Source organism: Littorina saxatilis, linkage group LG7 (assembly GCF_037325665.1).
Source record: "Littorina saxatilis isolate snail1 linkage group LG7, US_GU_Lsax_2.0, whole genome shotgun sequence".
Classification (NCBI taxonomy): domain Eukaryota; kingdom Metazoa; phylum Mollusca; class Gastropoda; order Littorinimorpha; family Littorinidae; genus Littorina; species Littorina saxatilis.
In genome coordinates this window covers 18,421,602-18,435,547 of record NC_090251.1, presented here as the reverse complement: position 1 = coordinate 18,435,547, position 13,946 = coordinate 18,421,602, and the positions used below count along the sequence as shown (strand labels likewise).

The window sequence follows — 13,946 nt, the reverse complement described above, 5'->3', positions numbered from 1 at the left end:
CAATTTTCCGATTTTTAATGACCAAAGTCATTAATTAATTTTTAAGCCACCAAGCTGAAATGCAATACCGAAGTCCGGGCTTCGTCGAAGATTACTTGACCAAAATTTCAACCAATTTGGTTGAAAAATGAGGGCGTGACAGTGCCGCCTCAACTTTCACGAAAAGCCGGATATAACGTCATCAAAGACATTTATCAAAAAAATGAAAAAAACGTATGAGGATATCATACCCAGGAACTCTCATGTCAAATTTCATTAAGATCGGTCCGGTAGTTTAGTCTGAATCGCTCTACACACACACACAGACAGACACACACACACACGCACATACACCACGACCCTCGTCTCGATTCCCCCCTCTACGTTAAAACATTTAGTCAAAACTTGACTAAATGTAACAAGTCGCGTAAGGCGAAAATACAATATTTTGTCAAGTAGCTGTCGAACTCACAGAATGAAACTGAACGCAATGCCATTTTTCAGCAAGACGGTATACTCGTAGCATCGTCAGTCCACCGCTCATGGCAAAGGCAGTGAAATTGACAAGAAGAGCGGGGTAGTAGTTGAGCTAAGAAGGATACAGGGCCGGACTACCGGGGGGGTTATGGGGGTTGCGCAACCCCCCCCCCCCCCCCCTAGCCTAAACATGTACCTTACTTATTTAATTTTTTTTTTATTATTGCTTATTTTATGCCGTCTCATGCAAGGAGCGACCATTTTCCTATCTCAGAATATGACCTACCCGTCAGCTTCAGGGGGCTTCGCCCCCTGACCCCCACAACGAGGGGGGGGGGGTTCTAGGGTTTCCGGACCCCCCCCCCCCCCCCAGCCAAAAAATAAAAATATTGAATGAGGTATGCATTTCTTTATTTTACATTGAGTTTCAATTTTTGGGGTATTAATCAGTGACAAAATCTGCTGCCTGAAACTGGTAATGATCATCCTCAGAATGCACCAGATTGCACCATTTTGCATCCTTTTTTTCAAAATTTTCCGGGGGGGCATGCCTCCGGACCCCCCTAGTAAGCTAGGCGCTTCGCATATACTTTTGACAAAAACCAGTCATAAAATGAACTGATCCGCCCCTGCCGCCAGGGGGGACATCCCCCTGGGCCACCACTGGCAACCCCCCCCCTCCTCTTCACCTAGTCCGGCCCTGGGATAGCACGCTTTTCTGTACCTCTCTTTGTTTTAACTTTCTGAGCGTGTTTTTAATCCAAACATATCATATCTATATGTTTTTGGAATCAGGAACCGACAAGGAATAAGATGAAAGTGTTTTTAAATTGATTTGGACAATTTAATTTTGATAATAATTTTTATATATTTAATTTTCAGAGCTTGTTTTTAATCCGAATATAACATATTTATATGTTTTTGGAATCAGCAAATGATGGAGAATAAGATAAACGTAAATTTGGATCGTTTTATAAATTTTTTTTTTTTTTTTACAATTTTCAGATTTTTAATGACCAAAGTCATTAATTAATTTTTAAGCCACCAAGCTGAAATGCAATACCGAACCCCGGGCTTCGTCGAAGATTACTTGACCAAAATTTCAACCAATTTGGTTGAAAAATGAGGGCGTGACAGTGCCGCCTCAACTTTCACGAAAAGCCGGATATGACGTCATCAAAGACATTTATCAAAAAAATGAAAAAAACGTTCGGGGATTTCATACCCAGGAACTCTCATGTCAAATTTCATAAAGATCGGTCCAGTAGTTTAGTCTGAATCGCTCTACACACACACACACACACACACACACACACACACACACACACAGACACACGCACATACACCACGACCCTCGTTTCGATTCCCCCTCGATGTTAAAATATTTAGTCAAAACTTGACTAAATATAAAAAGAAAGAAAAAAAGAGAAAAAAGAAGAATTTTCAGTTTTAGCAAAGGATGCTGTGTAAATCCTGACGACTAGGAAGATGCTCACTAGGAACAATGCTCACGAGGAATAATGTGAAGACATTATAGTCATGCAGCAGCTTCTTTTCTTCAAATACTTCGTCTTCTTCTTTTGCGTTCATGGGCTGGACACTCGATGGGCACACTGTTTTGCACGAGTGTTTATTTTACGTGTATGACAGTTTTCACCCCGCCGTTCTTCAGATAGAAAACCTTGCACGCGCAACACAACTAACTATTATCAATTTCCAGACACGTATACAAACAGAATATTATACTTGTATCAATTTTTTTTAATAATCCGATATTTGTAAATAAATAAGAAATAAATCGTTGAAAACGAGTAGAACCATTATGTTGTGAGGCGTTTTGTCCACCCCAGGAAATCATATGTGCTCACTTGTAAATGCGTGACGGCGGAGGCGTGTGATTCTTTTTTTTTTTTATTTGTCACAACCATGATTGACGCTACTACACGCCAAAAGCATAATTATCCATATATAAGTTTGTATCACACACACATAGTTGCCCCCTGAAGATTTCAAAGATACAAACATGGAGATCAAAAGAAACCTAATCTTCACACATACACACACACACACACACACACACACACACACACACACACACACACACACACACACATCCCCCCTCTCTCTCTCTCTGTCCTCCCCCTTCTTTCTGTTCTTCCATTCTCAAACGACCAAGCGTCAAAGCAACCCTCTGCATTGACCACTCACTCGCTGCCCGGTTTGACCTGTCTTCCACGGCTCATCTTCCTTTTTCTCATCCCTACTTTCACAGGTTATGTTACAGACAAACAAACACCACAAACAAAAGTCCCTCGACACAATGCACGAAGTCTTAACGCTAAACACGCACCACACCTTAAAGATTCGTCACTGGAACGTTGGCAGTGATCGGTAAAAAGTCCAGTTCAAACTCGAAACTACGGGCCAACTTCCTACCGCAAACCGCGACGCATTCATAGACAGTACTGACGACCTTGAACCTTGCCCGGCTGACCCGGATATGTTTGCTGACCCGGAAGTGATGAGAGCTGACCTGATCTCAAGGTAACCAGCAATGGCGCGCCTCTCGAGTTCTAGCTCCAAACAGTCCAGCACGGTGCTGTCTAGATGCGAGTCAAACTTGTTGGCGATCAGTTCGTGGCGTTTCAGTAACCAGGGTAGATCCAGCGAACTGCATAACAGGTAAAACAAATACAGTGTAAGACAATTTGAAACCGTTAATTGAGAACAAAACTGACTACTAGTGGTTGTGTTAGACAGCACTGGTGGTCGCTATGGAACGGTGAAATACATAGTAAAACCCGTCTGGAGCTCTTTCGGGTGATCGCTATGGACATGGCCCGCAACCAAACATATAAGAAAAGAAGATAAACGATAAGAAAAGAAAGGAAAACAGAAATCTCAGTTAAGGCTAAGCGGCCATACGAAAAAAACAAATACACAGACACAAAAATAACAACACACACACACACACACACAAACACAAACACCCACCCACCCGCACACACACACACACACACACACACACACACACACACACACACACACACACACACACACACACACACACACACACTCACACACAATTCCCACAACTTACAAGAAGAAAAAATCTTCATAACTCAAAACTGACCTAAAGATGCACGAACTCCTATAGGGGGCGAAAATGCCGCGACACTTGTAGGCGTCCCATCTCCAGTTGACCGCCTTGGTCAGTACGCTGTCCGTGTCGTGGCGGACCTCCATCCCGGGCCCACCCGGGGCCCCTTGCCTGTAGCTCAGCGTGGCCCAGAACAGCTCATCGGGGGCCCACGTCCCGTTCAGCCACTCCAGAAAGTCATGGCTGACCTATGGCCATGATAATGAATGAGTTAATGAAGTGATTAATCAATTAATGCACATAAAACAAAACTAACAACAAAATCAACGCAGCAAATAAACAAACACGCATACACACATTCAATAAATAAACAGATAAATAAATGATGAAGAAATAGAGGAGTGAAAAGCAAACACACCAACGAACAAAAAATGAATAAATATTCAATCAACCATGCAATCAATCGTAGAAAACTCAACGGCACACTTGATCAAAGTTGTCCCACATTTTTCCAAATTCACCAGCTGCACACCTCATAGAACGTGTTCCTCATACATCAAAAACTCGCTAGCGATATACGAGTACGAGTATGTTCTTCCTAATTTAGACCAAAAACTCACCAGCATACCCGATCAAAGTTGTTCCTCATCTATTAAAACCCCACAACCTATAGGAAAATGTGTCCCCCATTCACACCCCACAAATCACCGGCATACCTGATCAAACAATGTCCGTCATACATCAAAAACCCACAACCAGGTCCCTCATTCACCCCCAAAACCTCACCAGCATACCTCACCATCAAAAACTCAAAACCAATACGAGCATATTGTACCTCATTCACCCCCAAAACCTCACCAGCATACCTCACCATCAAAAACTCACAACTAATACGAGCATAGTGTGCCTCATTCACCCCCAAAACCTCACCAGCATACCTCACCATCAAAAACTCACAACCAATACGAGCATATTGTGCCTCATTCACCCCCAAAAGCAGCATACGTCACCATCAAAAGCTCACAACCAATACGAGCATATTGTGCCTCATTCACCCCCAAAACCTCACCAGCATACCTCACCATCAAAAACTCACAACCAATACGAGCATATTGTGTCTCATTCACCCCCAAAACCAGCATACGTCACCATCAAAAACTCACAACCAATACGAGCATATTGTGCCTCATTCACCCCCAAAATCTCACCAGCATACCTCACCATCAAAAACTCACAACAAGTACGAGCATATTGTGCCGCGCCTCATTTACACACCCCAAAACCTCACCAGCATACGTCACCATCAAACCTCACAACCAATACGAGCATATTGTGCCTCATTCACCCCCAAAACCTTACCAGCATACCTCACCATCAAAAACTCACAACAAATACGAGCATATTGTCCCTCATTTACCCCCAAAAAACCTCACCAGCATACCTGATCAAAGCTGAGGACCCACTCGACGAAAGGTCGACTGAGCGTATTGTAGGCGCTGCCCTTTCTGATCGCCACCTCCTTGTGTTGGAAAGGCTCCTTGCTGACGTTGGTCTGCTTGTTGACGCCGTTGGAGATGACGGACTTGTACTTGTACGACAGGGCCGCGAAGTAAGCTGAAGGAGCGTAGTTCTCCACGTCGTTGGTTCCGTTGAGGGCTGTGATGAGCTGCACCATCTCCAGGTTGGTTTTGAGCGGGAACTCCTGCCCGCAGAGGCTGACGTGGTACTTCCACTTGACGGGCGATTTGAGGGCCAGCTTGGTGCAGTCCAGGTCCGCCTGGAGAGACACGATGGAGGCGTACTTGACGTCCAGTCTGGTAGGCGTCAGCACCACGTTCGGGAAGCACCTACTTATGTTCTCCACGTGGCTGAAGACGTCATGCGGAGCCTTAAAATCCACGTGGATGCAGTAAAAGTTGTGAGGTCGCCACAAGACGCTCAGCAGGCGCTCAAACATGTCCGGCGCCTTGTGGACTTTGAAGCTGAAGGCTAAGGGGAACTCCTCTTCTTGCTGCGTCACCGGCCAGCGGTAAAACCCTCGCTTCATTTGCAGGTCTTCACAGAAGCCTTTGTCTCTGCTAGTCCGCTCCGAATGTTTTCGCGGATCGTAGGCGAAGGGACCGAGGATGTCGAGGAAAGTCTTCAACTGGGTCGTGTTGAGGATTCGCCTGCTGAGCAGCCCAGAGCAGGCGACGTTTGTGATGGTGGAATTCAGGTACAGCATAGACCCTGCATGTGCTTGTGGTGTCTCCGTGTGCATCACAGACAAAGCAAGGCGACGACGGTCGGGGGAGAGCCGGGAGGGGGGAGAGTCGTACACGCTGTTGTTGTGGAGAAGGTAGAGGAGCGAGACGAGCGTCAGAAGAAGCAGACTTCGGCGAGCCCATCGCAGCACCAGTCCTCTGCAACAACACAATCATCGTCTCATTGATCACGTTTGGTGGTCTGTACACCTCTATTATTCACTGTATGGGGATTTTATTTTCATGAAGAATATCTAGTAGTCATATCCCATTATCACCCATCTTTTTCTCTGTTATTCTAGTGAGATGATGTAGCCCAACATCTTGCCTAGTGAGGAGAGTTAACTTTGACCTAGTTATCATGTCTACGGAGCAAATAAGTCACACGCAGCCGTCGTGACAAGAAAAATAAAACCATAAACGTAAACTCTAAAAAGTTGAATGAAAGGATGACGCATGACGAAGTTTTGAAAAGGAGCAAGGTGAAAATGACCTCGTGACGCAGAAACCATGTTACGAATGTGATATATTTCCCGCTTAACTGAGACATTTTGTGATTCTTCTTTCTTTCTGTTCTGTCATCTTTCTTCTTCTTTGTTTGTGTGTACTAATCTGTTCGTGCATGAAGAAGACCCAAGAGGTTGAAACGTCGCCGTTATTTGTTCCGTGTTCGTCATTCCAACGTGAGTACAGTGCTTTTTGGTCTTTTTGTTGTTCGCTCTCACCTGCAGTCGCCATTGTTTATTTGCTTGAGACAATTTGGCCATACAAATTGATTTCATTAACAAATACTGGTTCCATATATATCCTTGGCATACAGAGGAAGAATTAGACATACTTACACATTTTATTTGTGTACGTTCAGTAATTTACTAGGGTTTCAAAGTACATCACCTTCGTAACATGGAAACCAAAGGTTGTAACATTGATCTGAATACTACCAATTTAAAAAAAGATAAGACAAAAATAGATACTATTTTTTTTGTTGCATGTCAGTATCATTATCTAACTAGAGTATTATTGAAAAAAATAAAGAGAATACAATGTTCTAGTTCTCATTCAATATACGTTATAATCGCTTAAAAACTTGAAACTGCATGTCACAACATGGTACACAGCGGTGGAGAGTAAACCAATGCAACGTTCGAAGGAAGGCGAACGCGGAAAACGAAACAGTCATTTCGTGACCGACACAAACATGCGTAAACAAAGACAAACTCACTGTCACCACTGCACAACAGGAGATCATAGAAGACGAACTACGCACACACACACACACACACACACACACACACACACACACCAAAGACTCATAAACACACACACGCACACAAACACACACACACACACACACATACACACACATACACACACACATACACACACACACACACACACACCAAAGACACACACATACACACACAAACACTGACACACACACACACGCGCACACACACACACACACACACACACACACACACACAAACACACTTTAGTGGTGACATTTTCTTCTCTCTAATTCCTATTTAAAATGGATGGTTGTTTTACTTGTTACGACTTTTGTGAACACTACTCCTTTGTCTTTCAAAAAATGTTTTTCTCATGTTCGTAAAACATCTATCTAATTGCTATTCCCTGGTGTTGAACATTCTTCCTGTTGCTTTCACAATAACACGCTTAGTTAACACGTGTAGTTAAATCTTACTATAAAACTAAACATGACGAAGAGCTTTGGCTCTTGGAACGTACGTGTGTTTTGTGCACAGTTATTTTGTTAGAGAAGCAAGTTGAAAGGGTTCAATGATTCGATTCTAATTTCTTAATCTGACATCTAATTTCAAACAAGGGAAAATAAGGAAAGAAAGAAAGAAAGAAAGAAAGAAAGAAAGAAAGAAACAAAGAAACAAAAAACTTAAACATGCAAACAAACAAACAAACAAACAAACAAACTAAGCAAAGAAACAAGTCGCGTTAGGCGAAATTACTACATTTAGTCAAGCTGTGGAACTCACAGAATGAAACTGAACGCATTGCATTTTGTCACAATGACCGTAGTCCGCCGCTAGTGCAAAAGGCAGTGAAAGTGACGAGCCTGTTCAGCGCGGTAGCTGTTGCGCTGTGCTGCATAGCACGCTTTACTGTACCTCTCTTCGTGTTATTTTTCTGAGCGTGTTTTTAATCCAAACATATCATATCTATATGTTTTTGGAATCAAGAACCGACAAGGAATAAGATGAAATTGTTTTTAAAACGATTTCGGAAATTTAATTTTAATCATAATTTTTATATTTTTAATTTTCAGAGCTTGTTTTTAATCCGAATATAACATATTTATATGTTTTTGGAATCAGAACATGATGCAAAATAAGATGAACGTAAATTTGGATCGTTTTATAAAAAAATAATGTTAATTACAATTTTCAGATGTTTAATGACCAAAGTCATTAATTAATTTTTAAGCCTCCATGCTGAAATGCAATACCGAAGTCCGGCCTTTGTCGAAGATTGCTTGGCCAAAATTTCAATCAATTGGATTGAAAAATGAAGGTGTGACAGTGCCGCCTCAACTTTTACAAAAAGCCGGATATGACGTCATAAAAGACATTTATCGAAAAAAATGAAAAAGGTATCCTAGGATATCATTCCCAGGAACTCTCATGTCAAATTTCATAAAGATCGGTTTAGTAGTTTGGTCTGAATCGCTCTACACACACACACGCACAGACACAGACACACACACACAGACACACACACACACACACACACACACACACTCACACACACACACACACACACACACACACACACACCACGACCCTCGTCTCGATTCCCCCTCTATGTTAAAACATTTAGTCAAAACTTGACTAAATGTAAAAAGAACATGACTGTGCTAATGTTTTGTTGAGAACTGCATGCGGTATTCTGTTACACTTGGCGAGTCACTATGCCACCCCCAACAATGCATGGCGTGTATTATAATCGTCTTTGGTTACGCCACAGCACGTACGTTACTTCATATCAAGCATTTGGAATTCTGACAATATGGAGTGCATACCATTGTTTCGTTTGAAGCGCAAAAAGGATCACTCATTCTCGTAAAAACAGGTCTGCTCACTATTTCAGAACTGCTTTGGCATTTACGTGGGACAAGGCCATCCCTCCACTTTGACACATACCACAAATCAACACCCTGACAGCTTCCTTTGCAGATATGGACTTTCTCTAGAATTAAATTCGCAGATTGAAACTGATTAGTGACCTTTCGAAACAAATATAACATACACAAATATCCAACCCGCATCATCCATCATACCGATCATTTTTAAAGTAGAAAGTTCTGTAAGCGAACGTATTTGACGTTTCTTGGGTGCGACTTTTGAGTTCAAAGATGTTAACTTGTGTACAATCGCAAGATCTGTTCTTTTTACATTAATTTTAGTCAAGTTTTGACTAAATGTTTTAACATAGAGGGGGAATCGAGACGAGGGTCGTGATGTATGTGTGTGTGTGTGTGTGTGTGTGTGTGTGTGTGTGTGTGTGTGTGTGTGTGTGTGTGAGCATGCAAAACCCACCAACCGGGTTTATGTATATGTTTCACACAGTACCAACTGGGGCAATTTGACAAGTGGGTTCCAAATTTTGAAACCCAGTTGTTTAAACGTCTTTTTTGACGGAAAGAATGTCATAACCATGTTCAAAATGACATTCTTTCCGTAAAATAAAAAAATAAAAACTTTTTTTTTTAACGGAAAGAATGCCATATTCAAGATGATGACACTCTTTCCGTCAAAATTCCGTCCCCTATAGGCTACGAAATAGGTCAAATTTTATGCCTTTTTTAGTGTCAAATTCGTCCATGCCGGAGCGGATACTGCAGTCAGTGCGGTTGTAGTGCAAGCGCACTACAAAGACACTGCGCGCAGTGCCGTTGTAGTCCAAGTGCACTATCGGCTAGGAACCCACTTTGGGGGTTTTGCGTGCGTGTGTGTGTGTGTGTGTGTGTGAATCTGTGCGTGTGTGTGTCTGTGTGTAGAGCGATTCAGAGTAAACTACTGGACCGATCTTTATGACATTTTTTATGAGAGCTCCTGGGTATGATATCCCCGGATATTTTTTCTCATTTTTTGGATAAACGCCTTTGATGACGTCATATCCGGCTTTTTGTAAAAGTTGAGGCGGCACTGTCACACCCTCATTTTTCAATAAAATTGATTGACATTTTGGCCAAGAAATCTTCGACGAAGGCCGGACTTTGGTATTGCATTTCAGCTTGGATGCTTAAAAACTAATTAATGACTTTGGTCATGAAACATCCGAAAATTGTAATTAAAATTATTTTTTTACAAAACGATCTAAATTTACGTTCATCTTATTCTTCATCATTTTCTGATTCCAAAAACATATAAATATGTTATATTTGGATTAAAAACAAGCTCTGAAAATTAAAAATATAAAAATTAGGATTAAAATAAAATTTCCGAAATCGATTTAAAAACAATTTCATCTTATACCTTGTCGGTTCCTGATTCCAAAAACATGTTTGGATTAAAAACACGCTCAGAAAGTTAAAGCGAAGAGAGGTACAGAAAAGCGTGCCATGCAGCACAGCGCAACCGCTACCGCGCTAAACAGGCTCGTCAATTTCACTGCCTTTTGTACGAGCGGCGGACTACGGTCATTGTGACAAAATGCAGTGCGTTCAGTTTCATTCTGTGAGTTCCACAGCTTGACTAAATGTAGTAATTTCGCCTTGAGCGACTTGTTTGTTTATCACTTATCCTATAACTTTAAACAAAACTTGTTTTAATTGTACATATGTCAAAGACTGTTTGCAAAAAAAATTGTTGTTTAATTTTCCTTGATATACCCTTAAAATACACCTAAATGAACACACATTTTTGGGAAGAAGGTTATGCGTGCAAGGGAGACAATTTGAAGAGATTTTTGTTTAAACAGTAAATTACCTAATTTTTCTTGATAGCATAGCTTTAAAGTGGAAATCTTTTTTTCTCAGAATGTTTCACAAACAAAATTCAAGGGTGGCAATTAGTATGATAACAAGTCGCGTAAGGCAAAATTACTACATTTAGTCAAGCTGTGGAACTCACAGAATGAAACTGAACACACTGCATTTTGTCACAATGATCGTAGTCCGCCGCTTGTGCAAAACGGAGTGAAACTGACGAGCCTGTTCAGCGCAGTAGTGGTTTCGCTGTGCTGCATAGCACGCTTTTCTGTACCTCTCTTCGTTTTAACTTTCTGAGCGTGTTTTTAATCCAAACATATCATATCTATATGTTTTTGGAATCAGGAACCGACAAGAAATAAGATGAAATTGTTTTTAAATCGATTTTGGAAATTTAGTTTTGATCATAATTTTTATATTTTTAATTTTCAGAGCTTGTTTTTAATCCAAATAATAACATATTTATATGTTTTTGGAATCAGGAAATGATGTAGAATAAGATGAACGTAAATTTGGATCGTTTTATATAAACAAAAATTATTACAATTTTCAGATGTTTAATGACCAAAGTCATTAATTAATTTTTAAGCCACCAAGCTGAAATGCAATACCGAAGTCCGGCCTTCGTCGAAGATTGCTTTACAAAAATTTCAATCAATTTGATTGAAAAATGAGGGTGTGACAGTGCCGCCTCAACTTTTACAAAAAGCCGGATATGACGTCATCAAAAGTATTTATTGAAAAAAATAAAAAATATCCGGGGATATCATTCCCAGGAACTTTCATGTCAAATTTCATAAAGATCGGTCCAGTAGTTTGGTCTGAATCGCTCTACACACACACGCACAGACAGACACACACACATACACCACGACCCTCGTCTCGATTCCCCCTCTATGTTAAAACATTTAGTCAAAACTTGACTAAATGTAAAAGAAGGAAACTGTACATTAACCATATCTTTAAAATAAGACACGATCAAGGTTATATTTTTGTCAATTAGATTTACCATGTGTTTTGTTTCGTTTTAATCAAAAGTTATGGTAGCCCCAACATAGTGTAACGAAACGATAGCACTGGCCGCCTTGCAGCCTGAGAAATTCAAGTTTTACGCCCTCACGGCAAAGCCATTAGGGGCATGTTCCCGGGTTTTAACCCGACTTCAGATGAGATACACAAGTGTATGCGTGTTTAGGTGGTACCAGCCATCTGCACTTATGGCAGAATGACCGAGGTCCATTACGTGCCACTGTGGTAACACGGGGGTGGGACATGGATACTGTCTCTGGGTCTGTATATAAAGTTGACCCGTGTCCGTGCCGGCCCGGATTCGGCCTTGCAGCCTATGTGGCCATATTCTGTTGTGTGAGAACAGTTCTCTCGTGTCTTCTCCAAAAACATAAATCGTATTCCATACTTTCATAATAACATCCTGAAGATATTATTATATCATGATAATTATTATTGGCTTGCTACCACCTCAACACGCATACACTTGTGTATCTCAGTTGAATATTTCAGTTTGCCGAAATGTTGAAAAAGGAAAATCTAACCTGCTTACTGATGTGTCCACTATTGTTTGAATGTGTGAGAACAGTGTATAGCATCAGCCATCACAGGTCGGAGGACAACAGCCTACGCGCATTTGTGACAGACACATTCATGCTTGTAGAATGGCCAACAATCGTTGACGTGACCACTTCATGACCTTCAAACCACTCATGCACACGCTCACGCACGCATTTTAAAGGCACACCTTCCCGTGTAAATATAAACTGTTCGGTTCAAGGACTAAGGCCTGGCCAAGCTTAAACATGGGATAAGACCATCCCTCCACTTGGTCACATACCAACACAATGAATAACCTTGGTGCTCTCAGTGTACAGAGGACATTTTTAATACGAATTAATTTTGTAAACTGAAAGTCATTAAATTGCTTCATCCACAAATTGTAACTCAGCCCGGCTAGCAGGCAGGGTGTTGATGTGCGGTATGTGTGCAAGTGGACGGATAGTCTTATAACAGCCTAGCCAGATCTGAGACGATGAGCCCAACTGTTTACTCGAAAAGGTGTGTATCTTTAAAGAGTTCAAGTTTTAATGGTGGATATGTTTAGTTGACTATTTTCGCCATAAGTCTATTGCCCAATACTGCGCTTGACACTATAATTTATGTGACTTGGAAATGAACCCTTACACTCAATATCAGTGCAACAGCTTTTGTAGTTTGGTTCAGTTACGGTGATAACAAATGATAATCAGAATAGATTTTCGAACAAGTCTTTAAATCAATAGATCACTCTTGATCGTAAAGACAGACGCAACAAAAAACTAAAAAATTAACAGACAAACAACCAAACAAACAAACAAATAACCAATCGCACCCCCAATAACAACAAACAACGGTCTAAGTAGCGTCTAAAATGCGTAACGTTGTGAACCTGCGGCGACTTTCGTTATGCAAAGGGCGAGATGCTTTATTATGAATAGATTAATAGATAAATGAATACAGTAGATAAATAAAATGTTCAGTTCTGTGTCTTACCTGATTTTCTTTATGAAGAAAAAGCGCCCCATTCTCCAGCGGCAGCAAAACGCAGGCATCTTGCAACTCCAATAAGGAGCAATAGTCACACAACCACTCACAGACACACACTCACAGCGACAAAATCCCTATAAGCCGTTAAAACGGACTTGATCACACTTCCTCTTATAATCTGTTCCTTGTTCTCCGGGTATTTTGGGAGACGTCCACATTTATTTCTCAACTCATCTCAATCGCAACGAGGAAATTCAACGGGACGTTTGACGAGAAAAACAGTGCAGTGTTCCCTGCACCGCAAGTTACTACACTAAATATTTGATTTTGTGTACGTGCAAGCAACAAAAGGTGGCAAGGATTTACAGCTGCGCAGTCGAAAGTTTATAGCAGGAACACAAGTAGACCCCCCCCCCTCCCCTTAACCCCCTCCTCCACCCCTTCCCATCAGCCTTTCCTTTTTCATTTTCATACACACGTTAACGACGGCTTACTAGCGCCAAAACCTGCGTTTACCAAAATCACGGGAAAGTGAGTAATTAGCACGTGTTCTGTGTAATTCACAGCGATAATGTTGACTGACTATGTTAATTACTTATTTTCAGTTTTGTCCTCGGCTTACTAGTGCCACAACCATAATTAA

General features: G+C 41.2%; 1 protein-coding gene across 1 annotated transcript; it reads right to left on the bottom strand.

Moving 5' to 3' along the window:
• Positions 1-2,069: 2,069 nt before the first annotated feature.
• Positions 2,070-13,626, bottom strand: LOC138970843 (beta-1,3-galactosyl-O-glycosyl-glycoprotein beta-1,6-N-acetylglucosaminyltransferase 4-like). Its single transcript, XM_070343395.1, has 4 exons — positions 13,310-13,626; positions 4,998-5,958; positions 3,590-3,804; positions 2,070-3,127 (listed from the first exon to the last, which is right to left on the bottom strand). The coding sequence occupies exons 1-4, from the start codon at positions 13,366-13,368 to the stop codon at positions 2,824-2,826; spliced, it is 1,539 nt and encodes a 512-aa protein (XP_070199496.1). The 5' UTR covers positions 13,369-13,626; the 3' UTR covers positions 2,070-2,823.
• Between the last annotated feature and the right edge of the window lie 320 nt (positions 13,627-13,946).